The sequence below is a fragment of the Mustela lutreola genome, chromosome 4, assembly GCF_030435805.1.
Source record: "Mustela lutreola isolate mMusLut2 chromosome 4, mMusLut2.pri, whole genome shotgun sequence".
NCBI classification, from domain to species: domain Eukaryota; kingdom Metazoa; phylum Chordata; class Mammalia; order Carnivora; family Mustelidae; genus Mustela; species Mustela lutreola.
Window position 1 is genome coordinate 781,352 of NC_081293.1, and position 27,221 is coordinate 808,572.

The 27,221-nt window shown below is 61.6% G+C and overlaps 1 protein-coding gene across 3 annotated transcripts in view; it reads right to left on the reverse strand.

Annotated features, from left to right (window-relative positions):
• The window catches only part of INPP5A (inositol polyphosphate-5-phosphatase A), a 159,776-nt gene that overhangs the window by 32,470 nt on the left and 100,085 nt on the right, over window positions 1-27,221 (reverse strand). For all 3 annotated transcript variants that reach the window (XM_059172766.1, XM_059172767.1, XM_059172768.1), the window contains exons 6-9: window positions 19,879-19,982; window positions 13,953-14,005; window positions 12,326-12,445; window positions 2,001-2,085 (exon numbers count right to left, since the gene is read on the reverse strand). In XM_059172766.1, coding sequence (XP_059028749.1) covers window positions 2,001-2,085; window positions 12,326-12,445; window positions 13,953-14,005; window positions 19,879-19,982 — 362 coding nt within the window. The remainder of the gene's footprint in view (window positions 1-2,000; window positions 2,086-12,325; window positions 12,446-13,952; window positions 14,006-19,878; window positions 19,983-27,221) is intronic.

Consider the following 27,221-nt stretch of genomic DNA (forward strand, 5'->3'; position numbering starts at 1 on the left):
ACGGGAAAATCGTCAGAACAAGACCCTCCTCTGCTTTCCTGTAGGACAGACTTTCAGACTTGGTAGCCCTTCCGAGATGGACGCTTACGGACCCCGGAACCGTCCGGGTTACAGCAGCTCGAAGACTCTTGAAGCTCCTCAGCGATCTTGAGAAACACGTCAGCCGTGAGGAGAACCGACCCCGGTTAGCAACAGCCCCTCCCACCTGCCGGGACCAGCGTGCTCAGAAGCCCCTTGTCTGTCGTAGGACACGGGCCGAGCTGCGAAGGCCACGGAGCAGGGGAGAGGCATCAGAGAAGGCACCTTGAGCGTGAGGGCCACGTTACGTGACAAACGGCACGCAGCACCCTTTGTTAACCCTCTGAGTGCTGCCCACCCTCCGCTGTCTTCCCGGAGGGCGTGCGGCGCAGGAGCCCAGCTCCACAGGTCTCAGCCCGGGGTGGGCAAGTGTGGTTCTCAGGCAGGAGGCTCTGACGGCACCAGCACCCGCGCGACCGGCTCCCGCGCGACCGGCTCCCACCACCCCGCGGCTCCCGCCCTCTGCAGGCCAGCCTCCTGGCTCAGCCCCTGCGGGGAGCCACCGCGCCGTACATCACGCACCCCTGGGGCAGCCCAGGCCGCGCGTGGAGCAGAAGCCCCCTGCTGGGGTCTCTGTTTCACGGCGAAGAAAGGCCACATTCGACTGTCCTCGGACCTCCCCCAGCGCACAGCCTGCTGGGTTAGGCCAGATGGGCGAGGAGGGGCAGTGTGCCCAGCGGGGTCACCCAGCGTAGAGGGTCCGGATGTCACAGAAGTGTGGCTTTTCAACCCCCAGTGGCCTGAAATTAATGCTGGTGGCAGCCCTTGGGGAAGGACCCTGGGGCCCTAACAGCGTCAGACACGGGGTCACGTTTCCACAAGACGGACAAGCTCCCGGGCTCAGCCTGGGCCCCGACGGACTTGCCCTCCACCCTCCACACGGGGAAGACCAAACTAGCAGCGCCATGTGCAGGACTCAGAGTCCCGGCGGGGCTCACCGGTCCGTCCAGGCGGACAGCCCCGTGCCGCAGCACCGGCACCCCCGCCCCCCGGCCTGCCAGCACCTGCAGTGCGCCCAGATGCGCCCGCCTACTGCCTGTGGGCCCGCCCAGTGGGGCGCCATCGGATCAGCTGCATCACGAGAGAATTCCCACATCCCTCATCTGTCGCCCACAGGGAGCTGTACCGATGGACAGCCCGCCCCCTCTGACTTCCAGGAACAACTTCTGCAGAGACAGACAATGCACGCGCAGTGGGGTCTGTGCCCCGGGATCCCAACCGGAGGGCGATCGCTTGAACAGCCCCCGTGTCTCCACCGAGAGTGCGCTGTGCCCCTGCTGTGGGCTGCCGGCCTCCCCGTGCAGGCCTACTGGCGGGGTCTGGGCAGACTCCCCTTGACTGCCGCTGGCACTGGGGCTGTGGTCCCTGCTGCACAGGCACACGGTGGACCCTCAGCCCCAAACCAGAGCCCCAGGCCCCCTCCCCAGCTGCGGAGGTGATGCTCTGAGGTCCCACGGCTGGGACAGTGCAGGGCCAAGGCCGTCTGTCCACACCTGTTCTTAGTGGAACGCCCCGCCGGGTGCCTGTGGGTGCACCCAGGAGACACAGGCCTCCACGCCCCAGGAACCGAGTGACGTCCACGAATCTTCCGGTGAACGACTGGTTTCCCGCATTCTCAGCCATGAAGAGGAGGAAGCAGCCCCTCCAGCCGCGTCTCCCCACCGGCCTGTCTGCTTTTCAACAGCGGACAACAGAACCGTCCCAGCAGGATGTGACGGCACGCCGTTGGCAACCACCACCTGAGCACTGCGGAGGTCGGCGGGACTCTGTCCCTTTCTGGTTCCAGTAATGGCCCCTGTCAACTCTAAAACCTCCTCATGAGGAATATTTGTCTTAAATACGAGCAGTGAAAACGACAGAGCTGATCCTGCCTGTGAGGGCCCTGACCGTGGGCTCCTGGCGAGGCTGGGGCAGGTGCCTACCTCCACCACGGACTTGGAGTCCAGCCGGAAGTTGAAATCGCCAAACACAAAGTAGGACACTTTCTCGAACCGCTGGTCGATGATTCTGGGAGGGGAGAAGGAGACAACATCACCGTCACACCAGGCAATCAGCCTCTCTGCTGCCCCACGCCCCATGCACGCACCTTCCACGTGCTCCCGAGCAGCAGTGACCGCGACACACCCTCCAGACGCACGCGGCTCTCTCCACACGGACACGCGCGAGCCACCTACGTGTCCTGCCCAGTGGGCCTGCGCAGCGTGGAAACCGCATCTGGTGGGAAGTGTAGCCTGCGCGCGGGAAGAATGATGGCCGGCCGCGGGGCTCTCGGGGGGGGGAGCCGGGTGGGGACGCAGGGGCAGGACTGCTGGCCGGGGCCTTGGCCTGGCACGCCCACAACCCCTCCCAGCAGGACGGACCCCTGTGTCGGCTCTGACGTGTTCAGGTACCGGCCCGTTTCCACATTTCCGAGGCACAAAAGCACGGTGAGGTGCGAGGTAAGGTTGGCGCGGGCTGCGTCGTTTCCAATCGACCACGGTCTCTCCTACCCTTGCTCTGACGCTCGCACACACCAAGTGCGCCGGCCTCTGCGCCAGCCAGCGGCCTCCACCCAGTCACCTCTCCGCTCACGGCGAGGCGCGAAGGCGGCCCCCTCCACCCGGCCCAGCATTACCCAGCGTGATTAATGACCACCGTTCGCTTCTGGTGGCAAAGCCGAGCGCCGGTTACTTTCACGGGACGGCAGAACGCGAAACAGACGGCCGTGGAGCAGAGCACGTGCTCGGTGCAGGCGGACGGTCGGGGGGCACGGCTCTACTCTCGCACCTGCTGGGACAGAGCTGTGGGGCTGCAGGGGCACAGGGCGGAGGGCACATCCCCGGATGGACTAAAACCCAACGTCAGGCCAGCAAAGGCCAGGGGCAATGTCCTACCCAGATTGACTTGGAAACCTTCTCTGGTTACCAAGAAATCTGGTGCATTTCCAGTCCCTCGGGTAATGCCTCTCTGTGCCCGCAGGGCCTAGCATGATGCTTGGGCACCGTGTCCCCTGCCCTGGCCACCTCTGGACGCCAGCGCCGTGTCCCCTGCCTCGCCCCCATGGACGCGGGTGTGGTTTCCCCCGCCTCAACCCCTGGACGCCGGCACTGCTTACCACTGCTTTGGCCTCCTCAATTCATTAGCTTGAGAGACAGAAGGACGGACAGAGCACAGGAGCACATGATGCCCTGCCCAGCTCCGTGATGCTCTCCTGGGTCACAAGAAAGGTCTCCATAGGCCGTGACTGCTCGTACCTGGCTGTGAGCAGTGGGGGGCACGGGGGCACAGGGGACACAGGGGTCCTGGTGTCGGGAAGCTCACCAATGCCTCATGGCACTTGTCGACACTCTGCCCAGCCGTCCCGTCCGGGGAACAAGCTGCACTTCCGCTCCCCCCACCTCTGCGCACGCCCCACACGAGGCCCCTGCCTGCTCGGAACGTGTTGAATCTGCATTTTCTGTCCTGACTCGTTTCCACCCTGTTCTTCTCCCGTTTCTCGCCGCGTTCCTGATGAGCTCAGGAGCAGCCCTCGGAGCCGGTGAGAACCCACCCTCTGGGTCTGTGGCTGGCATCTGGGTTCGTGGGCCTCCCGCCGTGGCTGACCTCCACCTCGCACGAGCGGGCCCCTGTCCGGGCACTGGGAAAGGCCGCGCAGCTCCGGGTGCGGACGGCTCCCCAATTCCCACCTTCACGGCAGAGCCCCGTCAGCCTCCGGCCCGTCCGGAACCGCGCGGTGACGCTGGGCATCTCCACGTACCGATTTTCACGGCGGCCGGCTGAGTGCCCGTGTGTCCCACGCTCCATCCTCTTCCTGGTCGGTTCACGGAGCACAAAACCCCCCACATCACTTGGCCTCTCGAGGCCCTGCACTGCTCCCCTGCAGACCGCCACCGACCCCGCAGGCTGGCTGGCGGCGTGACTTTCCACAGGGACGCCCGTCCTGAGGACGATTCCTTCAAGGACATCGTGGCTGTTTTCACATTTCTGTCCTACTTCCATCACTGTATCATCTCGTTACAGTCCACAAATACCCTGCTTTTCTTTTTAATTGGAAACACTTTCTGTTCCTACATGCATTTGAAAAGGAAAGATCACTGGTGAGTGCAAACAGCAGGTTCCTTCACTTGCTTTAAACTCTGCTGCTGAGGAAACACTGTTCAGAAACACAGGGGCGTCTGGGTGGCTCAGTGGGTTAAGCCTCTGCCTTCGGCTCAGGTCATGATCTCAGGGTCCTGGGATCGAGCCCCGCATCGGGCTCTCTGCTCAGAGGGAAGCCTGCTTCCTCCTCTCCCACTCCCCCTGCTTCTGTTCCCTCTCTCGCCGTGTCTCTGTCAAATAAATAAATAAAATCTTTAAAAAAAAAAAAAGAAAGAAAAAAATACGCGTGTCAGGGGTGCTGGTGGGGCGCCTGCTGCCCCAGCCCAGGGTCTGCCCCTCCCCCAGTCCCGCGTGGACCCCCTCCCCAACCCTGAAGGGCCGGAAGCTGCTTCTGCCATTAAACAGCTTCAGAAGAAAAGACTTCAGAGAACAAGTATAGGGCACCTGGAAAGGTCTCCGATGTCCCATCAGGACACAAGCACGGCCTCCCGGTCCCTGGCCTCACGGACAAAGGGTGCAGGTCGGGTGCACAGATGCCCCAGCAGCCTGGGAGGCGGCCTCAGCCCTGAGATCTTGGGCCCTGCACACGGTCCCGGTGCTGCCACGAGCAGGCCCTCCGGGGCCAGGTCACAGGGACAGAATACAACCGTTGGGCTTTAATCACATGATTTTAAGAACCCAAACCAGCATCATTCACAGCTTTTCATGGGGACGGATTTCTGTCTTCTGAGGTCACACCTGTTGCCCCCCAGGGCACCTGTCCCCAGGGGCTCCCAGAGGAGGCACAGGGTCGCCTCGGCAAACAGCTGCTCCCGCGATCCGGCCTGCCTTGCCCTGTCTCAGGACCCCGCTGCTCCCTCCACGCCGCTCCCCTCCCCCCGCAGCCCACACCCGGCCGGGCTTCCTGACCTGGCCAGGGTGGCTCCTTGAGCATCATTCCACCAAGGTCTGGACACACAAAGGCCAGGTGGGTGCCGTCTGGGCCGAGGGGTCTCTGAGGTCGGGACTGCTGTGCCAGGGACGGTTTCCTAATGCTCATCCGCTGCCGACCCCCGGCGCCGGCCGGTCGCTGGGAGCGGGCGAGGATGGGTGAGCAGAACGTCAGCACGGCTCCTGGACCCCCGGGGGCCGTGCCCCAACCTCCCCACCAGCGTCCACGGCCTCGTGTCTCACAGACGCATTTCTCTTTCCTTTTTTTGATTTTTATTTTTTTGAGAAAAACGAAACCAAAGCACATTCCGGCTGGCTCCTGCTCCCTCTGTGTGTCGGAGAATCTACGTTTCTGATGATCCCTCAGCTTCTGTCCACCAAGAAGCACTGAGCGGCGGCGCTCCTGGGGGCGGCTCACGGGTCAGACTCCTGACCCCGCTCTCTGCACACGTGCTCCTCCTGGGACGGGGACCATGGAGCTCAAGACTAGGTGTGACCGCAGACACATGACGCGGGTGTGCTGCGTATGTGGTGTACGTGCACGTCCTGCGTGTGTAACTGTTGCACACGTGTGGGCGTGTGTACACACATCACGTATGTGCAGAGTCTGTTTCTTACCAAGGATTCTTCCTCTGTTCCCACAGCTCTCGGAGATGAATCAGAGCGGGATAGAGAGTGAACACGGGCCCGTCAAATCCTGTGTGCTGAGCCCACACCGTCTCGTAAAATCTCCGCCTTAAGAAATGCCATCTGTCCCGTGTGATTTGTGGGACGTCCCCATCAAGCCCTGGGCGGGAACAAGGCAAGCACCTCGTATTTTCTGAGATCAATGAACATTCAGAAGGTGTGTGAGCCACTGGAGTCACTGGGCTGCTCTGAGTCTCCGGGACACGTGGAGGCCATGGTGGGAGCGCCAACTGCCCACAGACAGAGGGACAACAGGAACCACAGAGGTCAGGTCCAAGCCTGGGGTTCCAGCGAGCGGGAGACAGCACCAGTGAGAGGGTGTTCCCCGGACTGCAGAGAGCCTGGGCTCCTGCGTGCACTGGCCATAGGCCGCCCATGTCCCCACAGGTCCCGGCCTGACGGGTCGGACAGCAGCAGCAGGACGCCGGCAGTGGCGCTGTGGGAATAGACCACGGAAGCAAACAACTATTGGCTCATCGGACGGTATCGGGCTGAACAGACTCCACAAAGCTCCAGGGCGTCCAGCGAGAGAAACGCTCGCTGCCGCAGGTTCTCCTGGACCGCGGGCCCTTCCTGCCCGCACGGTGCTCAGGATGCCCACGGCGGCGTCTGCCCTGCCCCCGAGGGAGCCACGTCGTCTACAGGGAATCGGTCAGCAGGGACGGATTCTTGTAACACTATCATTAAAAATCTAAGTTTTATCCCATTTCCATGCCCTGCTCCTCTTGATGTAATGGCCTGTGCTCATTAATAACAAGCGCCGTCCGCAGCGCTGGCGAGACGGAGGCTGTCAGGGCCGAGGCAATCGCCTGAGTGCCGGGCCCGCGGCCCTCACGGCACTCACGGCTAATTTCAGCATAGAGCCATTTGGACCAAGAGAAAAAAGTTGTTTTAAAATTAATTACCTTGTCAGACGCTATTATGATTAAAAAGTAGAACCACATCAATATCCTGTGCCTAATTCAAAAAGAGAATTACAAGAAAAGCCATAAAAACCCATTTTTTAGGCCTTGAAAACAGAGTCTCGTTCCGTTCTGACAGGTGATTTCATCATGGGACAAGCCCGCTGACACGCCTCGTGTGCCGAGGACGAGGTGTTCCCTGGGCCGAGTCGGACACTCCGGCGTTCCCGGCTGGTGGCCTTGGCCTTGGCCGCCGCAGCACGGACAGTACCAGGAGCACACAGGCTGCCTGTCGCCCCCGAGAACCTGGTGTGGCTCGGAAAGCCAGCGGGGCACGCGCGGGACAGTCACGGGTGCGGCAGCGGCCAGGACCAGGGAGCCGGGGGAGGACTGTCCATGTACGACGCATCTGAGGCAGGCACAGGGAAAGGGATCTCAGAAAGCATGAAGGGAGCATCTGCTCACAGGGCCCGGGTCAGCGTCGGGCAGGCAGACACCTGACTGTCCCTCTGGTGTCAGGCGACGTCCCCACCGGCCGCCTGAGGGGCCTGAGTGACGGCCCGCTGACCGGCCGGCTGTGAGCGCTCAGGGCACAACACACTCCCCAGGGCCAGGTGTCTCGTGGGCCTAGTGACAGAAGGTGTGACTCCTGAGACGCCGGAGGTGGGGAGCGGGGTGGCTCGGCAGTGGGGCGCGGTCGCAGGCCTGGCAGGCACCCCTTGGGCGGTGGGACGTGTGTGCTGGGACCTTGGCGCATCCCTCGCTCGAGGGCACCTTGCTGTTGGTGCTGGGGGCGGGGGGCGCACAAACCGTGGGCCACAGGCATGGGGTCAGCTGGAGGGGCCACGGCACAACCGGCAGCACCGGGCCGGGTGGAGCTCTCGTGGCCGCGGCAGGAGCCGCCAAGTGCACCATTTGCCCGGCCCCTGGCGCAGACCCCTGCCGCGTTTCCAACACCTGCGCCTCGTCTTCACAGCGGGAGTCCGTGAGGCCCTGCTGAGCCCCGCGGGTGTCCCTGTCAGGTCAAGGCCCCAACCCCCGTGTGGCTGGCCACGGCCCGACGCACCCCAGGAGTGATGCAGGTGAGAAGGGTCCGGAGGTGGGGCGTGCCCAGGAGCAGAGCCTCCGCGCTCTCGGCCGGTGCGACACGGCGGCCAGGCTGTGGCTCCTCAGCAGGACCCGGTGAGCTGGCGTGTTCTTGCGCGGTGAGGAGCGAGCATGTGTCGTCTGAGCCAAGGGTCTGCGGCACTGCAGCATGAGGACACAAGATGACTTGAGCCACTGGGGCAGTCCCCGCCCAGGCCTCAGGGTCCTTGTCGTGCACTGCCACGGGGCTGCTCACGCCGGCATTTCCCAGTGACCGAGGCCCTGCTGCTGCCACCCACTGTCCTCCAGCAGAAGCATGCAGGGGCAGGCCCAGGATGGCAGCTCCCGGGAGCCCCGGGCAGTGGGTTCCCGGCTCCAGGCCCGGCCGCAGCCTGCAAACAGCAGGAAGAGAGGGAACACGTGTTTTCGGCACTGACAGCCACTCTCAGACGGCTCCACGAGCCGCATCGTCACAGAAGCTCCTCGAGTGTCAGGCAGAAAACACAAGAGTTAGTGTCCTGGAAAGCCGAGGGCACCTTTAAAACCTCCACTGCCAGTGAGCCCAGGAAACATGTGGGACACACACCACCCACAGTCCCTGGACCAGCGTGAGCACGGATGCTGGCCAGGCCAAGGACGCGGGCGGGCTGCCCGTCCAGAGTGCAGAGGGGCCAGACCAGAGCTCGCCACGGCGTCCCGTCAGCAAAACAAAACAGCCAGACGCCAACAAAGCAGCGGTCAGTGGTCAAGACGCGGTGGGACGGGCCAGACGCCGACACCGCGGACAGAGGCGCTGAGCGGGACGCTCAGGAACACGCAGCGACGGGGCTTCCGCGACGCGCTTACACGAGTGACGGCGCGACCCTGCGGGCGTGAGCGCCACAGAGAGAGGTCCGGCCACGGAGGCCACTCAGACGGGGGCGGCGGCAGACACAAGAGAGTCGGGAAAGGAGGGTGGGCTCGAGGACGCCGTTGTATGTCCTAACAGAAGGACACACAAGACCAACATGGACACACGGCCGTGACCAGCAGACCGCGGGACACACAGTCTGGACGCTTGAACTTGTTTTCAGTGAAATAAAGTCTGTTTCACAGACACCGTCCATCGTGAGACAGAAGGAAGAATGAGCTCATGTTGTCGGGACGGCGACTGGACTTCACACGTCTTCACAGCCGCTCCCACTGGGTGTCGGGTACACGCTGGGGGCCCAGAGCCCTCAGGCTGAGCAGGGGTGAGGACACGGGCCTGTGTGGCCCCCGAGTCCACACCACACAAGATGCACACGACAGGTGCCCTCGACCTCCGGGGTGGCGGACACCCCAGAGGACATGTGCACGTCCGGCAGCCCACGGGCACTTGGGAGCAGGAGCTCTGCGGCTGGCCACGCGGAGGGAGTGTCCCGAATGACCCCAGTCTTCAGCGCTGTGCTCGCCTCTGCCTAGAGACGCAGCGGCTTTTCTTCTGCCCGCTGAACAGCCCGGCGATTCTGGGAACTGCCTGAAGAGAAACGTTTAGGTTGGAGGGTCTTTGAGCAGCTGACAGCTGACTGATGGCCGCCCAGGAGGCCACAAAGGGGAGCGGTGTGGCGGCCGCATCACATCGCCTCTCCCTGGGAAACTAATTGCTCCCAATTGTTCGGAGCAACATTATTTTTCTGGCAATCATTTCCTTTGAATGCCCAAAATGAGCATGAAACAGCTCTTTTGCCTGGACATAAAAGTTAAATGTCCCAATGTTGATCAAATTAACTTGAGCGCCAGGACAATGGACTGTTTCTGAGGAAATAATGGAGGACAACGGGGCGCTTCAGGCCGCGATTTCACAGTTGTAACGTAGAATGTTTTGTTGGACTAAGCCAGGCCACGTTTCAAAGGGGGGCACAGAAGAGCCTGTCACTTGTGCAAAAAAATCTCATTTCACGGCCAAAAGCTTGGGGAGCCGTCAGGAAGCTGTGGCGCTGGCGGCTCGGGAGGGACGGTGCTCCAAGCTCCCCGCCCCGTTTCGGCCACAGAACGCGCCCGGAGTGCTCAACCGTGCGCAGCCACTGGCACCAGGGGCACGCGCTCCCGCAGGAGGATGGGTCCCCAGGTGCACCCAGGGCCCAGGCGGACGCTCTCCGTTAATCACGCATGAAAAGCAAACTATTCATGAACCGCACAAGAAACATTAAAATTATTATTTGTATAAATCCCAGATGGCCCGCAGCCTGTGCTTTCTTAGTGCTGACGTCGCAGCCAGGGGTCCTGTCCAGGTGAGCCCGGCCGGGGTCCGCGTCAGCACAGCGGCCACATCCTCCGCAAGGCGCCCTGTGGCACTCGCCGTGGGCACTGCCGGGGGCAAGCGCTTCCCAGGAGTCTGCACGCTGCAGAGAAAAGCTTTGCCTCGTGGGTTTCCGTACACTTTGTTTTTGTTGCGGAACAATCTTGGATTTACAGAAAAGTTGTCCCCGTGGTGCTCGGTGCCTCCGGGCTTTCACCCAGGCCTCGGTCCGGCAGCGCGGGGGGACGGTATGCGGGGCCGCTGTGCCACTTCTGGCCGGGTCTGACGCCACGGGGAGACGAAGCCGGAACCAGGCAGGCTCCCCTCGCAGGAGCCTCCTTGCTGTCTCCCCGCGTCCCCCAGAGCACGGCGGACAATGCTCCCTTAGGTTCCCAACGCCGTGAATGGGGCACTGTTGGTGGCAGCGTCCATTCAAAGGGCCAGCGTGGCATTGTCCTCCCGATCGGCGAAGCAGAATGCGGTCTGCTGGTGGCTGCCAAAAGGTTAGACGCCCGATGAAAGGACGGCCCGTCAGTCAGCGCCTGTACAGAGCTGCCCTTTGTGCGGGGCGGCCGGCCCTGCTCCATGGAGGTCCGGCTCTGCAGTGGGCCGAGCTCCGCACAGAAGCGATTCATGGGAACGCACAGTCGCAAAAAAGTGCCCCCAAACCCAACGGCTGCCTTCCCGGAGGCCGCGAGGAGCAGCAGTGCAGGGTGACGACACGTTGTAGCAGCTGGCCCCACGGACAGCCTGGCTGCAGTCACCCAGACCAGGCCGTTCAGGGGTCCATCCTGACCCCCAGACTCTGCGGGAGGTGCCGGCGGGTGGGCGCACAGAGTCCAGCCGGCCAGAAGGCCTACACAGGGTCCCGGCTCCCATCCACCAGAGCAGCTCAGGCCCACAGTTCTCCCGAGGTGTGCCCTCACCTGAGGGTCGCTCCCGCGCACATCCCTGCCTTCCTGGCCCCTCCAGGAGATGGCTGGCCAGGGCCCACCCGGGTGTCCTGACCGGCCCGGGCAGTGCCGGAGATCCCCTAGCACAGACATGCGGCTGCGGAGCCTTGCATGTTGGGGGCCCTCCAGAGCGGGTGTGCATGGGAACGGGACGGGGGAGCTCCGCGCGGGCGGCCATGGGCCGGGACTCAGCTGCCCATGCCCAGACTTCGGGCTGGCTCAGGCCACCAGGCCCCTGCAGTATCCGAGGCGTCCAAACCGCCTCTGAGCCTAGCTCAGCTGGGGCCTGGGGGGCCGACACAGAGCCTGCTCTGGGCTGACGGCCAAGGCCCTCCACACGGGAGCAGCAGCAGAAACAAACAGACCCGAGTCTCATATGCGGTTCCTCCGAGTGGACCTAGCACGGGCGGCGGGAGCCAGGGTCCCCGGATGTGACCCGACAGCCACCGTCCCATACCCGAAGGCATGAGGCTGAGAGCCGCTCCCTGTGCAGAGCACGTCGCGGCTGAATCCCGCGAGCAGCCCCGGAGGGCCGTGCGTGTGTGGGGTGGGCAGCCGGGGCCGGGGCGGTGCTGGGTGCAGGAGGGAGGGGTCAGCGGTCGGAGTCTAAGTTCTCGGCACATGTCCGCGGACGCCCAGCTCCGGTCCTGGGATGGAGCCGAGGTGGGGTGCGGCAGCCCCAGGGAAATCCGAGGTTGCCTGAGCAGAAATGAGGTCAGGTCTCCGAAGGCCCAGTGGGTCGCTGACATCCCCTGGGGCATGGAAGCCCGCAGGACTAGGACCTGAGGGGTGACCTGAGGACTAGGCAGAACCAGACAGCCCCACGGACAGTCCCTCAGCAAGCCAAGGGGGAGGCTGGCCCAGGACCAAACAACCCCCACTGTTGGTCGCAGAGCAAGGGGCTGTTTCTCTTCCCAGGTGCTCACCAGTCCTGACCGCCAGCACGGTCGCAATGAGACCACAGACACACAGCACGGGCATGCGCAGGCCGCCGGCCACGTGGGGTCCAGCCCAGCGGGAGCGCGAGGAGCAGACGGAACCAAGACAGGCCCGTAGGAGCCGGGGCAGGTGGGCTGCCAGGCCTCCAGGCCCACAAACCCGGGACCCCGAGCCCAGCAGTGCCATGGAAAGGCCCGCCTGCGGTCAGCAGAACATCCGCAGCGTCCCCGTGCCCTGGGCCAAAGCCTGGGTGCTCCAGTGGCCGTCTCTGCACGCTTGCCTCGCTCTCCGGGAGGCAGCCCCCGCCTTCGGGTCTGTCTGGCCGAGCCTGCACAAGCCTTGGGACTGGGGCTGGGATGTGGGGCAACATCCGAGGGTGGAGGCGGCGGGCAGGAGGGGCGGTGGGCACCTACCTGTCGAGCACGTAGCCCAGGGCCTTGTGCCGGATCCCCGAGTACACCGAGGGGCTCGTCTCCCAGGCGACCAGATTGGAAGCGTCATGAAAAAGATGGATGTTGACCAAGTCAAAGGCACTGCAGGGACAGAAGGACACATGGTGACAGAGGGCTGGTGCCACAGGCCACGCGATGTGGCCCAGCTCCCCAGGGTGTCACAGCAGGCAGCACCCCCGGCGCCCAGCCCTGTCCTCCTCGGCCACTTCATGTCCCCCCCCCAGAGCACATCCCCTGCCTAGTCAGAGCAGGGCACACACGACCTCACAGTCTTTGAAGATATCAGGCCAACAGGGAAGGGGCTGTTTCAAGTGTCCCCCACCAGGCGGGAGCAGAAGGACGAGAACAGGAGGGCAGAGGGAGGAGAGGGGGAGGGGGAGGAGAAACGGGAACGGAAGGACGTGGGGGCGGGCGGAGGAGGGAAGAGCAGGAGGCAGCAGAGACGGGGCTGAGACCCCAGGCAGGGCAGCGGGCCGGGCCGTGTGGGGCCGGTGCCTCGGGAGCTGTAGGCCACTCCCCTGAGGCTGTGACCCCAGAGGAGGGGCACAACTCGGTTCCTTCTAGGTGAGAAGTCCCCAGGCCCATAGCGGCAAGAAGGCCCCCGGTGCCTGCAGCGGGGAGTCCCCACGGCAGGAAGTCCCTGAGGCAGGGACACGCACAGTGAGGCCAGATTCTGGCCATCAGCCCTCCCACTGCACGGAGACCCCCGGGCATCACGGGAGACGTGGGGTCTCACACGGAGGTCAGCGTGCCCACACGTACGCCACGGTTGTCACCGTGTCCGGGCTGCATGGCCGAGGACCCCGTGAGACGTATGTGCCAAGCTCACAGCCATTTCCCAGGGCGGCGGGCGGCCGGGGGAGGCCAATCCTCGGTGCCCACACTGTGCCGCAGCGGCCAGTGGCGCATGAGTGAGGGCGCTTGCTGGACCGTCAGAGTCTGCAGCTCCTCGTCCCCCTGCCCTGCCCCCTGCCCCAGGGAGAGGTGCCCAAGGGCCCCAGGGAGAGTACTGTGCCAACCACAGGGGTGGCTGAGGGCCTGCCTGGGATGGGGCACCTGGCAGGCACTCAGTGCCCCCACCCGTCTGGACGTGCCCTCAGCTGACTGAAGGCCTCTGACAGCTGCTTATGGGACACACGTGGCTCTAGGACCTTAAGACCCATGGTCCCAGGGGCTCACATGAGGAGACCAGGTGTGGGGTTTCCGAAGCTTCTACTGGGGCAGCGGGCAAGCGGCGGCTGCAGACAGAGAGCAGCCCCGGGCAGGCCAGGCCCGAAGGTCGGCTTGGGGGGGTCTGCCTGCCCTGTGCTCTGTGCCATGGCAGCTGACCCTGGCCTGTGGAGGGCTGCCTGGGGGGCACTTGGACACCGGTGCCCACGGGAGGACGCTCTGGGGCCTGTGTTGGGCCTGCACCGGGACCCCAGACTCGGGGACCAGGCAATGGCACCGTGCCACACTGAGTATCCGGAAACAAAGCGGGCGGGCAGCCTGTGACGGGACGTGCGGTCACACCACGGGTGCAGCACACAAAGCCAGGGAAGCATCCCGAAGTTTCTGAAGGAGGCAACAGTCCCCACGACAAACGTACCAGTCCGCGACACACCACCGCGTCCGAATGAAGCCTTTCCTCGACCACTTGCACTGAAAAACAAACAGGCGCACAATAAGCCGGCTGAAAAGGGGACGGGGACGGACACAAGCCGGGGGGGGGGGGGCACCCAAGATGCTTCTCAGTCAGAAAAACCAACGTCCATCCGTCCACTGGAGGCTTCTGCTAAGGAACGGGGGGCAGGCGTCCTGCACGAGGCTCGCTCCGGCGCCTCATGCTCTGCACCCGGGAAGGCAGGTTCGGAACCACCAGCCGGCGCGATCTTCCCGGCGAGGGTGACCCGGCTGAGCAGAGGCCGGCCTACCCGTGCCCAGCGCCTGTGCCGATGTTGCCCTCGTCCGGCGTGGGTGACCGTCTCGTGCACCCTGCTCATGCTGGCAAGGAAGTGGGTGTCTCGCCATGACCTGCTGCCCCACACGGGAGCCACGGCTAGCGGTGCCATGGAGCGCGGCACACGGTCCGTGCTATCTGGATTCGTCCCATTTCAACAGCCACGCCAGACGGGGCAGCTCACAGCCCAGGCCGTGAGAGTGGCGCTCCAGCTCCCACGCCCTGTGAGCCCCAGGAGGCACTGAGAACCCCCTGAACCCCCAGTTTGCCAACACTTTGGGAAGCTGGATGGAAATGTGCAGTCCCCCCGAGCCCCAGGGGCCTGTCCCTCCGCTGTGTGGGCAGGAGCAGCTGGGGGGGTCGCGGGGGGGGAGGGCAGGGGGAGGACGGAAGGATGGCTGTGCTGACCTCAGGGGCCTGAGCGCACGGTCCCCGTGGTAACCGCCTGCACCCTCAGCAAAACGCTGGCGGAAAGCGCTCTCCGTGTGAGTCCAGAATCGGAGGCTCTAGACACCTCAGTGGCGATTCTTCATTGAATCGAGTAATTCAGCAGCTGAAACCCCTGCTCGAGCTCTTATTCCCCTCAGACACTGTCCGGCTCCCTCCCTTGGGACCAGCATCACAAGGTGCACAGCTTGGTTCCTCTGGTGATGCCCAGCTTGGGGGGGATGCTGTCTTCAAGGTCACCATGACCTCCAGGTGCAAATCCCGAAGCTCTGGAGTCTCCCACGGCCGAGCGTCCACTGCACACCCCCTGGCCCCCACCAAGCTCGCCAGGCTGAGCCCAACAGCCCTTCCTGGCTCCAGCCCGGGCTCTGTCTCCTCTCTTGCACAATCACGGACGCTCTGCGGCATGCACGCTCTGAGAGGCTGCGGTCCTTGCCCTCCTGACGCACCCACAGGACCTGGTGTGGATGTGGGTGTCAGAGGAGAGGACAGGGTGGACCCCCCGCTTCCACAAGAGCAGCGTGGCTGTGGCCGGGACACGTGAGACCCCCACACCCCAGCCTAGTGCCGAGCTCTGCTGCTGAGCCCCCAAACAGGACCTGACCTGACCACCACGGGTCTTGCCCATTAAAACTGGAAGGCATTTGTGAGTTGGATGTAATAAGCCAAAAATTAATGATTCTCAATGGTCAATTCTGAGTTAGCTAAGGTCTCCGTACGCGCCCCACGTGCGCACCTTCAATAGACACCACGTGTGTATAGTTTTTAGACGTTTAAATTGTCCACAATAAGGGAACGTTGTTTAACATTATTAGGAAACGCACATAAAACACAACATGTGTTGTTTTTTCTAATATAATAAAGATTTGTAATAGCTGTTAAGTTCAGAATTGTAACTAAATTTAAGGTTTTGAATTACATTGCAAATAAATCTCAAAAGAGTTTGACAGTAAAACATTAATACGCCCAAATACCCTAACTAAGAGTTTGTAGAAAACCCTTCACTTTGAGGTGAGTTCATCACGCGTGCGCTCGGGCTGCATTCCTGAGTGATTTCCCAGACAGAAACGTGGGGCTACTCCCCGGGCCTGCAAGGCGCTGACCTGTTGGTGCCTGGGCTCCGCGGTGGATCGCGTGTCTGTGGGCGTCGCTGGGCCGCACCAGGAGCCCTGCCGGAAACCACCGTCCTCAGCCCTGGTGCCCCCTCCCCCTCCCCCCCGAGGGCCGCGGTGGTCGTGACAACGCCACAACGGTCACCGTGACGGTCACTGCTGACCGACGGAGCAGAGCCAGAGCTGGACATGGTCACTCGCACGCCACCGCCGGCTCCTTGCCGGGAGAACCAGGACTGGGATCCCCACAGCCTCTGCTGGGACTTCCCTTCCCTACCGTGGCTGAGCCCCGAACCAGGGACGCTCGCCCGGGCAGCACAGGGGCAGGGCGGGGCCGGAACACACCCCGTCATCAGGGGGCACAAGTGCCTGCCTGGGGAGGCTTCCCTGCACAACGTCCCACGGAAGTGCACACGCACACGGCTGTCCTGCGCCCACAAGGGCCTGCAGCGGGGAAACCGGTGCCTCCGTCACAGACCGGGGCTCCCTCAAATGCAGACTGATCAGTTCCATTCCATCCACGTGCAGGAACTTTCCGGTCACCAGGCACCTTCTGAAACTCCCGGCGGGTGACCACGCACCGGCAGCAGGGGCCGGGTGCCCACCCTGCTTGCTGAGAGGCTGTCGCCGCGGAATGAAACCACGTCACGCCGGGCTGGGGGGCGGGCTGCGCCACATCACTCACCTTGCGGTATGAAGTCCCCGCTCAGACCCTGTTAATAGGATTCCTTTAGCCGGCAGATGGATGGAGAGTGCAGGACGGTTCATCCACTAAAGGACGGCATAAATCAGCGTGGAGAAAGGGAGGCTGTGGGTCGGTTACCAGCACGCAGCCTTGCCGGTGAAAGCCCCGCTTTGGAGCATTAGTGAAATTAATCCATCTTTCATAAGAGCTCGGAGCAGTCCCTGTGATCTATGGGAACAACCAATATCTCACTACGGGCGAGAGGGAAAAAACGCCTCGGCCCTGATCGACTACACAAATCTGCTTTTTAAAAATGGTTTCACATTATCTGGAGTGCAGCTCCCAGAGGCGGCATTTGAAATTCATGCCGAGCCAAACGCACCCATAAATCAGCACAGAAAGTTTTGTTAGTTTTGTGCGCAGCGGGCTGTGGTTGTTTGGGATCGCGCTTGCCTTCATCGTGGTAATCACACTTAGATCACCCTTACGCGAGGGTAATAGAAGAGAAATCAGGCTCAGACTAATTCTCTCCCCCAAAATGTGCTCCAATAAAACTAAAGGATTGGCTCAGAGGCTGGAGAGCAGGGCCCCCGCCAGGCAGGCACACGCCCTCCAGCCCCACCCGCGTGGCACCCCCGTGGCACCCCCAGCCACGGCCCCAGGGAACACACGGACTGCTGCACGCCAGAGAAGCGCGGCACTGACATGACGCACGAAGCCTCAGTATTTTGTGAAAGAAGCTTCTCCTTCTGTGCACTGAGCCACGCTTGCTTCTGCTTCATCCACGTGTCGGCGGACCACACACACCAGACGCAACTTCTCGTGCGGCAATATCCCGTCAAACCAAGGAAGGACGCTGACCCCAGGAGGCCGGGGCCACTGCTCTGGGGCTCGCCAGAGTCCCAGCAACACGCTGCTCTCCAGTAGAGAGACTGGGGTCTGCCCAGGAACACCCCACTTTTCCTTCCAGAAAATGTTCTCTTGCCTGTGCATGGGGCCATGGTCACCCGGGACGCCCCACTTCTCTCACGGGAGACAGGCGGCCACTGGCTGTCAGCACCCCCACGGAGCCACGGGCACTTCACGGGCACAGATGCCCCTGGGGGCGTCCGCCCTTGGGAAGGTGTGCAGGACGTGGGACAGCGTACCTGAAGCCTGAGACTACATCTGACCCACACGCACGCCAGCCCCAAGCCTCCCCCCGCACAGGGCCTGGGCCAGCAGAGGGAAGAGTCGGGATCCGGGCCAGGCCACAGGGTCCCCCATGTGCCACAGTCTAGGAAGCCGGTGTTTGCAGACGCCGGGCCCAGAAAACAGCCTGAGGGCCAGGGAGCAGGGAGCCCCTCAGGAGGAGGCCTGCAGTCCTGTAGGGACGGACAGAACTTCGGGAGCCGGGGGTTCCGCAGGCGTCCGACGTGCTGTGGGCCGTCCTGTGTGGGGGCGCCACCAGGCTCTCTCCTTCCTCCGGCGTCCGGAGGGCGCGGCCCCGGCCACGCGGTCCTCTTCCACGGCGGCATCACAGCTCGCAGCTGACCTCGGGGGCCTCTAGGGACCTGGGCTCTGAGCACAAGGGGGCCCAGTGCTGGGAGGAAGAGGGACCTGGGAAGTGAGCCCGCATACACGGAGTCACGCAGGGAGTGATCGGCGTGTGCCCCGCCCTCAGGGAGTGAGTGTGAGCCTTGCGGCAGACGCCACGCCCCCCACTGCATGGAGCCCGGCCTGGAGAAGCCACGTCCGGGTGCCTGTGAGTCCCCTGTGCTCGCAGAGGCACTGCTCAGCTCTTCCGCGTAGTGGCTGGGAACCGAGGGCCGCTCACGCCCCAGCAAGTGCCGGTCCACAGCCTCCAGGCGGCCGGACGCCATCGACAGACGTCCGGGGGTCTGGGGGGGGAGGCCTCAGACGCATCCCTACCTGTCCCCGGGTCATCACACCGGCACCCCCCACCCGGAGTCCTGCCTCTCCCAGGTGCACAGCCCCTTGTGTCTTACCCTTTGGGGGTACACCCCAGCCAGCCGCCAGGCACAAGTGAGTGCCGTCCTGGGCCAGTCGGGCTCTGGGCTGAGGATGGAGGAGCCAGGCAGCCCCGAGGATCAGAGCTGCCGGAGCAGAGAGGAGCCTGGGGGCTTCTCAGCCACTGTGTGCCGGGCAGCACCCCGTGGCAAAGACGCAGGGATACCTGCTCCCAGGCCGCCCGAGCCCGTCAGAGCTGCTCTCCCCTGCTGCAGAGGCCCCGGCTCTCTCCAGCCGCTGTCTCCACTAGGGCCCGTGGTCACTCTCAGTGGCCCCGCTCGGCTCTGATGCCGACTCTGGAACCCTCGGCGTCTGCAAGGGGACAGCAGCCCCGGAGAGATGGGCAAGGAAGACCGCCAGGATTCACTCCACGGCTTCGGAGCTTGCTAGCCGCATCACAATGTCAGGAGGAGAGGGGACCGTGGGGGCTGGGACAGCCAGGACAGAGGCCAGCCCCCAACACTGCATCCTTGGCTCAGGGACGAGTGACGAGGGATTGCGTCCATCCCTCACGGCAGTGGCCGCAATTCCTTCACCCCGGACCATAAACACATTAATACAGCCGTGGCCTTGCTGGAAATCAGCTCCAAGTGTGGGTGGGCGTCTCCGCGGACGGTGGGCAGGCCTCGTGCGGACAGACCTGGCGGGGCAATCCTTCCTGCGCTGAGCCAACCTCCGCTGTGCCGGGGAACCCACCGTCCCGATGCTTCAATCACAGACGCACGCGCCCCCGTGACTTCAGATGATGGAAGGACAGGGGAGCAACCCTGGGTCAGCGCGTGAATCACAAGGGCTTAGCAGACCCCAGACCGAGAACACCTGAGTCTGAGATGAACTGTGCCGTGTGATGACCGTATGCAAGTAACAACCCCCACAAAAACGCACTGAAACCCGATGGAAATAAATGAGCACAGCAGGAAACGGTGTCGAGGCCTCACCCAGCCTTCCTGGGGGGGGGGGACACCCTGCCCCCCAGCGGCCTGCCCACAGCAGCGTCCCTGGCCAGCCGCACCTGCCCCCTCTCCAGACCCCACAACCAGCTGATCGTGATTGTCCCACCTCACACGGGGAGGGTTCCTTTGCCTGGAAATGATGGTCACAGGACGTGGTGATGCGTGTAAACATGGTGGTTCGCCCCTCGGGGAGACCACCACACGGACCCGCGCGGGCCCAAGAAGCCCCGGGAAGATGGCCTGCGGGAGCGCATCGCCAGCCGGGAATGGGACCCTCCCCGGACCCACGAGGCCTTCGCGCCCACGCTTCCTCACTGAGGCGCGTGCTCTGAGGGCGAGCGGGCTGGGGGCCGGCGGCCAGGACGCACCTCGGGAAAGTAGTCCTGCGGGAACTTCTCTTTCTCCAGCATGGGCGTGCTCTCCAGCGTGTCCGAGTAGATCTCTTTGCCCGTGACCTTTTTATACTTCTTGGCTGGAAAAGAGCAGAGTGGTGACATGAATGACCTCACGGCCACATCCCACCAGCCCGTGCAGCCCCACAGGGAGCGCAGGGGGCACCCGGGGAGGGGAGGGTCCGCTGCCCCAGGGACGCCGGTGGCTCGTAAATCCGCACTCCACGACCTGGAGCCCGACACGCCGCTTCATTACCCTCTCAGACCTCCGGCCGCAGATTTACAAGGGCTAATTGGCTTCCTCTGTTAAAACCGTGACTATGTTTAGGACAGCTGCAGAATAACCCTTCGCTCACACCGTCATACGAATTTACTTAGGGACATCGATTTCCTCCTCACATGCAGCCGACATCACTCCCGTCCGGGAGGAGTTTTTCTTGAGGCGGAGACGGAGGCAGGACAGCGTGGGGTGCTCCCCGGACTGCGTGCCCGGGCCGACACCCCTGTGGACAGGGCGTGGTCTAGTCCTCTCATACCCAGGCCAGGCCCCTTCTTTCCGCCGATGGGTCACCCCACGCCCACAGTGGGGTCTCCCAAGGGGCCCCCACAGGACGCCATGCCGGGAGTGTGGCGGCAGCGGGCCCAGATGGCTGCCCCTGTGCCGGGGACCAGGTGACGCTCCTGGCCGTTAGGAGGCTGCTGGAGGACAAGGATGAAGCGTGCTGTCCACTTCTGTGGGGTCGTGGTCCCCTGGCCCACACACCTGCAGCTCTCGGAGCACACAGGCCCCACGGACCCACTTGTGGGAGCGGACAGCGGGAATGACATCTGTGTGCAGCATCTGGGGACAAAGCTCTGGCCACTGCGTGTTTGGGGAGAGAGTGAACACCAGGTCCAAGCAGAACACTGGCAGGCAGGGGCTCCAACGGTCAGCTGCACCGGCACAGGACGCAGTGAGACAGATGTTTGGTGAAGGAGGGAACTCAGGACAGAGCAGGGACACAGAGCTGTCCCCAAACGCAGAGCTGCACGCTCACTGGTCTTGTTCCCAAACACGGGATGATCACCAAGGTGACTGCGGCCTGTGGTTCTGTCCCCTCACCAATCACCATGGCCTCCAGAGGCCCGTGAGGGGACACAGGACAAACCCCATTAGCCGGGGGCAGCTGGGCTTGTGTCAGTGAGAAAGTGACCACCACGTGGCCGTGCTCCTGTTCCCAACACCCACCGCCACCGGAAACGCCGCAGAAGCACGTCCAACGCGGGAGGCCCTTCCCGGAGCCGCCCACCCATGTCCGTGTGTGGTGCGTGGACAGCAGTGACCGCCGTTGGCACCCCGGGAGCTGGCAGCGTAAACGTCCACGTGAGGAGGCCGGGGCCACACGGCCCAGCACACGGCAGCTCCGCGGGGCTGTGAACCATGCCCGGGGAGTGCGGGCCGTGCGCCCCGCCCGTGGTGGGATGGTCCTCCCGTGACCTCGGCCTGCCGTGTGGGCTCCTGACCTGCCTCGCCCTTCCTCCCTTCCCCCCCGGGACCTTCCCTCGCTCCCTCCTGGCACCGAGCCCCCAGCAAAGGCCTGGCTCAGCCCAGGCTCTCCTGGGCTCTTCCTCCGGCTCCCGCAGCCATGCCCGCCGTCATGACACAGGCTGCCGGCCGTGGGCGCCCCCGGGACTGACGCCCACGGTCCTCGGCGGGGCACGCAGTCCACAGGGCTCCGTGTCCACCGAGACGGGGAAAGGAGACGGTCGCGGGGAGGCATTTCTGCTTCGGACAAAACCCTCATCGCCTTAAAGAGGCCCGGCTTTGTGAACGAACAGACTGACCTTGCAGAGCAGTTTCGGCAGCACGAACCCCCAGCCCGGCTCGGCAGCGACGTCCGGCAAGAAGCACGCCGCCCCCCCAAGTCTGTCCCGCGGCGCGGCCGCTCGCTGCTGTCCGCACGGGCGCTCGGTGTCCACGCCGCAACCTGCCGGAACTGGACGGTGATGGCAGCGTCTCAGTGGGCCCAGCAGGGAGAACCTCACGCCGACAAGGTTGCGTCCTCCTGCCCATGACGTCGGACAGCGCGCGGTTGACTCTGATCGTCTTTGATTTTGGCAGAGCTCTACAGTTCTCCTCGTATTAATCTTGTCCTTATTTTGCTAGGTTTATTTCTAAGTCTTTTATGCATGTGCTATTGTGAATGGTTTTCTGTTTTTAAGTTCGAATTCCATGTCTCTGTTGCTGGTATAGAAAAGCCACTGGCTCTTGTACGTTAACCCTGTACGGCGCAACCGTGCTTGTCTGTCCGGTTTTCGTCGTGATGAGTCTTTCAAACGTCCGGCATAGCCGTGTCACTGCGGACTAAGCGTTTTCTTCCTCGCCCCCATCAGCACACCCTCTACTTCCTCCTCTTGTCTTCATGCACAGCCAAGACCTCTGCTGCAATACCGAAGGGGAACGGGCAGCGTGCACGCCGTACTGCAGACCGAAGCGCCCAGGCTCTCACCGTGACGTGGGATGTGAGACGTGGGTCTCCCCAGTGGCTCCTTACCGAGGTCTCCTCCCGGTTCGCAGGGACCCGCTGTGGACAGGTGGCAGACTCAGAGCCAAGCGCTGTTCTGCGTCTGCTGACGTGGCCGCGCGGCTTCCTTCCTCGGCTGGTTGACGAGATGTGTCACGTTAACGGACTTTGAGACGCGGAGCCGGACTCGCAGACCTGCGTGACCTCGGTTGTGGCGGTGCACGACTCTCCCGACAGGTTGCTGGACTCAAGCCGCTGACCCTACGTGGAGGGTTTCTACACTTCATGTTCAGGAGAGATACTGGCCTATGGTCCTGTTCTTCTGGACTCTCTGGTTTCGGTATCAGGGAATGTTGGCTCACAGAGTGAGTCGGAATGTTCTCTCTGCTTCTGTTTTCCAGACGACGTTACCAAGAACGGGCATAATTTCTCCCTTTAGTGTTTGGTAGAATTCACAGTGAACCCATCAGACCTCGTGCGTCCTTTTTTAGGAGTTTATTAATTATTGATTCAATTTCCTTAACAGATAAAGGCCTATTCAGATCACCGAGTCCTCCAGGTGTGACTCTGGCCGCCTGCGCCTTCCAAGGAACTGCCTCACTCCACATCATCGAGCTACGGGCACGGACCCGTTCCCCGTAGACCTTCATCGCCCTTCGACGTCACAGCCGGTAGCGACGGCTCCTCCCTCATCTCTACTGCCGGCGATTTGTGTTTTCTTTCTTTTCTTGGTTAGCCTGACTACAAGAACATCAATTTTATTGATCTTTTCAAAGAATCAGCTTTGGGTTTTGCTAATTTTCTCTAGTGAGTTCCTGTTTTCAATTTCATTGATTTATGCTCTAATTTTTATTATTTCTTTTCTTATGATTTGGATTTATTTTGCTCTTCTTCTGGCTTCCTAAGGCAGACACTTCGATTAGCGATTTTAAATCTTACCTCTTTTCGAACACATACATTTGATGCCACAAACATACTTTCACCACATTCCACAAATGCTGATAAGCTCTATTTCATTTTCATTTAGTTCAAAATATTTTCAAAATTTCTTGAGACGTATTCTGACTCGTGCTATTCTGGAAGTGTGTTGTTTCACATCCAAGTGTTAAAATAAAAAACAAAGAGAGACCAGGCTTTAAAGTTCCCTGAACAAAGCCAGTTTGGTCATAGAAACAAAGCGGAAATTAGCTTATTTTGCAAGACTAATTTAAAGTGGGTCATTCCTTTAGATTTATCTAAAAATCATGATGAACGCTTACACTGTTTCCCAGAGTTGAAACGAGGTAACACGAACCTATTCCTGTCATTTAAGAGAGTTCTAATACCATAACCAATCGCTGCTATGAATAAAGTCACTGCCTCCACGCGGCACGGGCTGTCTTACACCAAAATACACCCCAGAGCCCCACTCCGTGTTTTGGTTTGAATGCTCGAGTGTGCAAACTGCTTGTTGATGTGTGCACAACAGACTTTTACTCATTATTACTTCAATGATTCACTGGTTTTACTTCTGTTATTTCTGAACTTCGGACACAAGTATTTTGGGGTTTTCTCGCCGTCTCTCTGTTGCCGATTTCGTGTGAAAGTCCGAGGGGTCCGGAGTGTCCTTTGCATGACGTCGGTTCTTCTAAACTTGTTGAGTAGTATTTAGTGGCCCAGAATGTGGTCAACCGTGGTAGCCACTCTGGGGAACGTGAGGAGAATGTGTGTGCTGCTCTCGCTGGGGAGAATATTCTACGAACATCGGCCGGACCCTGCCGACCGACGGTGCTGTTGGGTTGAACTACGTCCTCGGCCATCCCGCCTGCTGGGTCTGCCTGTCTTTGGCAGAGGAGCCCTGAGGTCTCCACCTGCAACACTGGATTCATCCGTCTCTCCCGGAAGCTGTCGGTCTTCCCCCGTGGGTTGGGATGCTCTGCAGTCCGGCATGTACACGGTAAGACCTGTTCTGTCTTCTCAGAGCTCCGACCCCTTTACGGTTGCATAACACACAGCCTTCTCGATCCCCGGGCACTCCTGGCGCTGGGGTCTGCTGTGTCCGGAAGGGCCGCCGCTCCTCTGGCGTCTGACTCATGTCCGTGCGGTCCCGCACCCTCCATCCCCTGACCTTTTGTCTTCGGGTCTGAGGATCCTACACAGGATGCCGGCAGACGACACGTGGTGGGGTCTTACCGTTGGAACCGCTCGGACCGTTTCCGTCTCGTAGCTGGTGTACTTGTTGCGCTGGCGCCTGCGTGGAGCCCCGCGGGGGCGACACTGAGAAGCTCCTCGTGGGCACCATCTCTCCTGCTGCTGTTGTCACCCCCTTTCTCCGTAGACCGCCGGGTCTCATGGAGCATCTCGTGGGACCCCACCGGCTCTGCTCTGTCGTTAACATGCCGGCTGTGCTCCGTGTGAACAATCCTCAGTGGTTGCCGGAGTCTGCGATATACGCTTACCGCCCGTCCTGGTCCCCGCTCATGCCGCGCCGCACCCCTGCACGGAGTGCGGGTCCCGGAGCCTCCCTCCTGCCTGCCCCACACCACGCTTACTCGTCTCACTGACCCACAAGCTACGGTCACCCCCGCGGCGTTGCTAGGGACGCTCCGAACAGAAGGTACATCCGATGAAGGACAAGAAACAAAATGCTCCACCTTCACTCATTCCTTCCTTTACACTTTTCTTTCCTTCTTTCTTTCTTTCTTTTTAAGATTTTATTTATTTATTTGACAGACAGATCACAAGCAGGCAGAGAGGCAGGCAGAGAGAGAGAGGGGAGGAAGCAGGCTCCCCGCCGAGCAGAGAGCCCGATGCGGGGCTGCATCCCACGACCCTGAGACCACGACCTGAGCCGACGGCAGAGGCTCAGCCCACTGAGCCCCCCCCGGCGCCCCCACTCTTTCTTTCTTAACATAGATGTACGCATCTGACCTGATCATTTTCCTTTTGTCAAATAACTTTCAACCTTTTCTGCATGACGGGTCTGCCGGAAACAAGTTCCTGCAGCTTTTGTTGGAGGAAGTGTTCTTTTCTCGCTCACTTCTGAAGGGGAACTTTGCTGCGTACAGAATTCTAAGTATCTTCTTCTACCAACGGAAATACTTCAACCCCTTTCTTTACCTCCACGGTTTCTGAAGAAAAGTTCAATGTTTTCTCACCCTTGTTGCTTTCAAGGTCACCTCCCCACTCCCAGCCCTGTTCTCTTGAGGTCTCTCTCCGTCTTGGACTTTGCGCGGCTCGTGTAGACACGCTTAGGTGCAGGGTGTGGCATCTGTCTGCTCAGGGACCGGTAAGCTTTCTGGACCTATGACTCGGGGTCCGTGATGAATTCTGCAAAATTCCGGGCCATGACTGCAAATATGTCTTGTTCCTCTCTCTCGGTCGCCCGGCTGCCGTCGCCTCGTGCACACGCCTTGCCTTCTGTGTGTGTCCCGTGGGGCTGGGAAACTTGTTCTGCTTTTGTGTCTTGTTTTTTTCTCTTCACTTTTCAGTTTGGAAAGTCTCAAAGACGCCCTTTTGGCCCCATGGCTGTCTTCAGCCGCGTGCAGGCTGGTGAGCCCATCGGAGGTCAGGGGCATTTCTGTCCACGTTCTGTATTTTGAGATTTCCCTTTTGATTCACAAGCTTCTGTTCGGACTCTGGTTACGCATCTGGTCTCGCGAGCTTCTGCTTCCCCTCTACACCCTCGTCACAGTCGCCGTGGTTCCGAAGACGCCCCGGCGGGCGGCTGCACATTGCGGCCACATCCCACTCGCGCTCCAACACGCACCTGCTCCCTGCACACCGTATCTTCTCCTTCTCAACTTGGCTTATAACCTCTGGTTAAAAGCAAAACACGAGGAATTGGAAAAAAGAATGGAGGTCGACGGGACTTTCCTTCGAGGCTCTGGTGAGGAGCTGGGCTGTGTTCCGGGAGGGACGCCGGGGCCGACGTCTCCGCCCACGTTCTGTTCTGGTCTCCTCTGCTGACTCTGCGCGCCTGTGAGACTTCTTCGGAAGCAGACGGTGGGCTTGGCAGGCTCTGCTGTGACGTCTGCTGTGGGGACAGGCGCTGTGGCTGGGGCAGGACGCTGTCCTATTGTCCCGTGACCCTGCTGTGGTCCTTCCGCCAGCACGAGCCCAGCCTGCAGCCTTCTGGCGCGCTCGCAGCCCTACAGCCCCTCGAGTAGCACAGAAGGCCAGGGGAGGCTGAAGTCACCCCCTGCCTCCCCCAGGCCTGCTGGGCAGCTCTGGTGACATGGCTGTCCTCAAGGGTAGGCCTTTCGGGAAAAACAAACCCTGGCACCCTTCCAAATGGCTCCTTCCCTCTTCCCCACTGGAAGCACGAGGGGGTTTTTCTCGGACCTTCCCCATGACGACATAGCTCCTGCAGCCGGTGCTCACCGAAGTAGGGGGGTGGCCTGGCGGGGAGTGTCTCTCTCAGCCTCTAGCCCTCCACGCCGCCTCCCCCCAGAAGCTCCCACCAGCGCCAGCTTCTGGGGGCTCTCAGGGTCCGCCCACCTGTCCCTCCAGTGTGGGGATGCACGAGCCCTGGGGCCTCGCTTCTCTAAGGGATCGGAGAGACTCGGCCCCTCCATTCCCTCAGCACCGTCCACGCTCCAGGCGTCAGACCAGAAATGCACGTCCCTTTCATCCACACCTTTGGGGAGTCCTCAACTTTCTAACTAAGTACTAAATTCAAGCTATGTCTTCTTAAGAAGTTCATTCAAGCTTTTCACAGATGTACGACCATTTCTGCTGTAACTTAAGTCAAAGCACGAGAGTGAGCCTTGGCGAACCAGGGCCACGACGCAAGTGGCGGGCGTTTCCACTCCCCAAGACCTGGTGCCGCTGGGT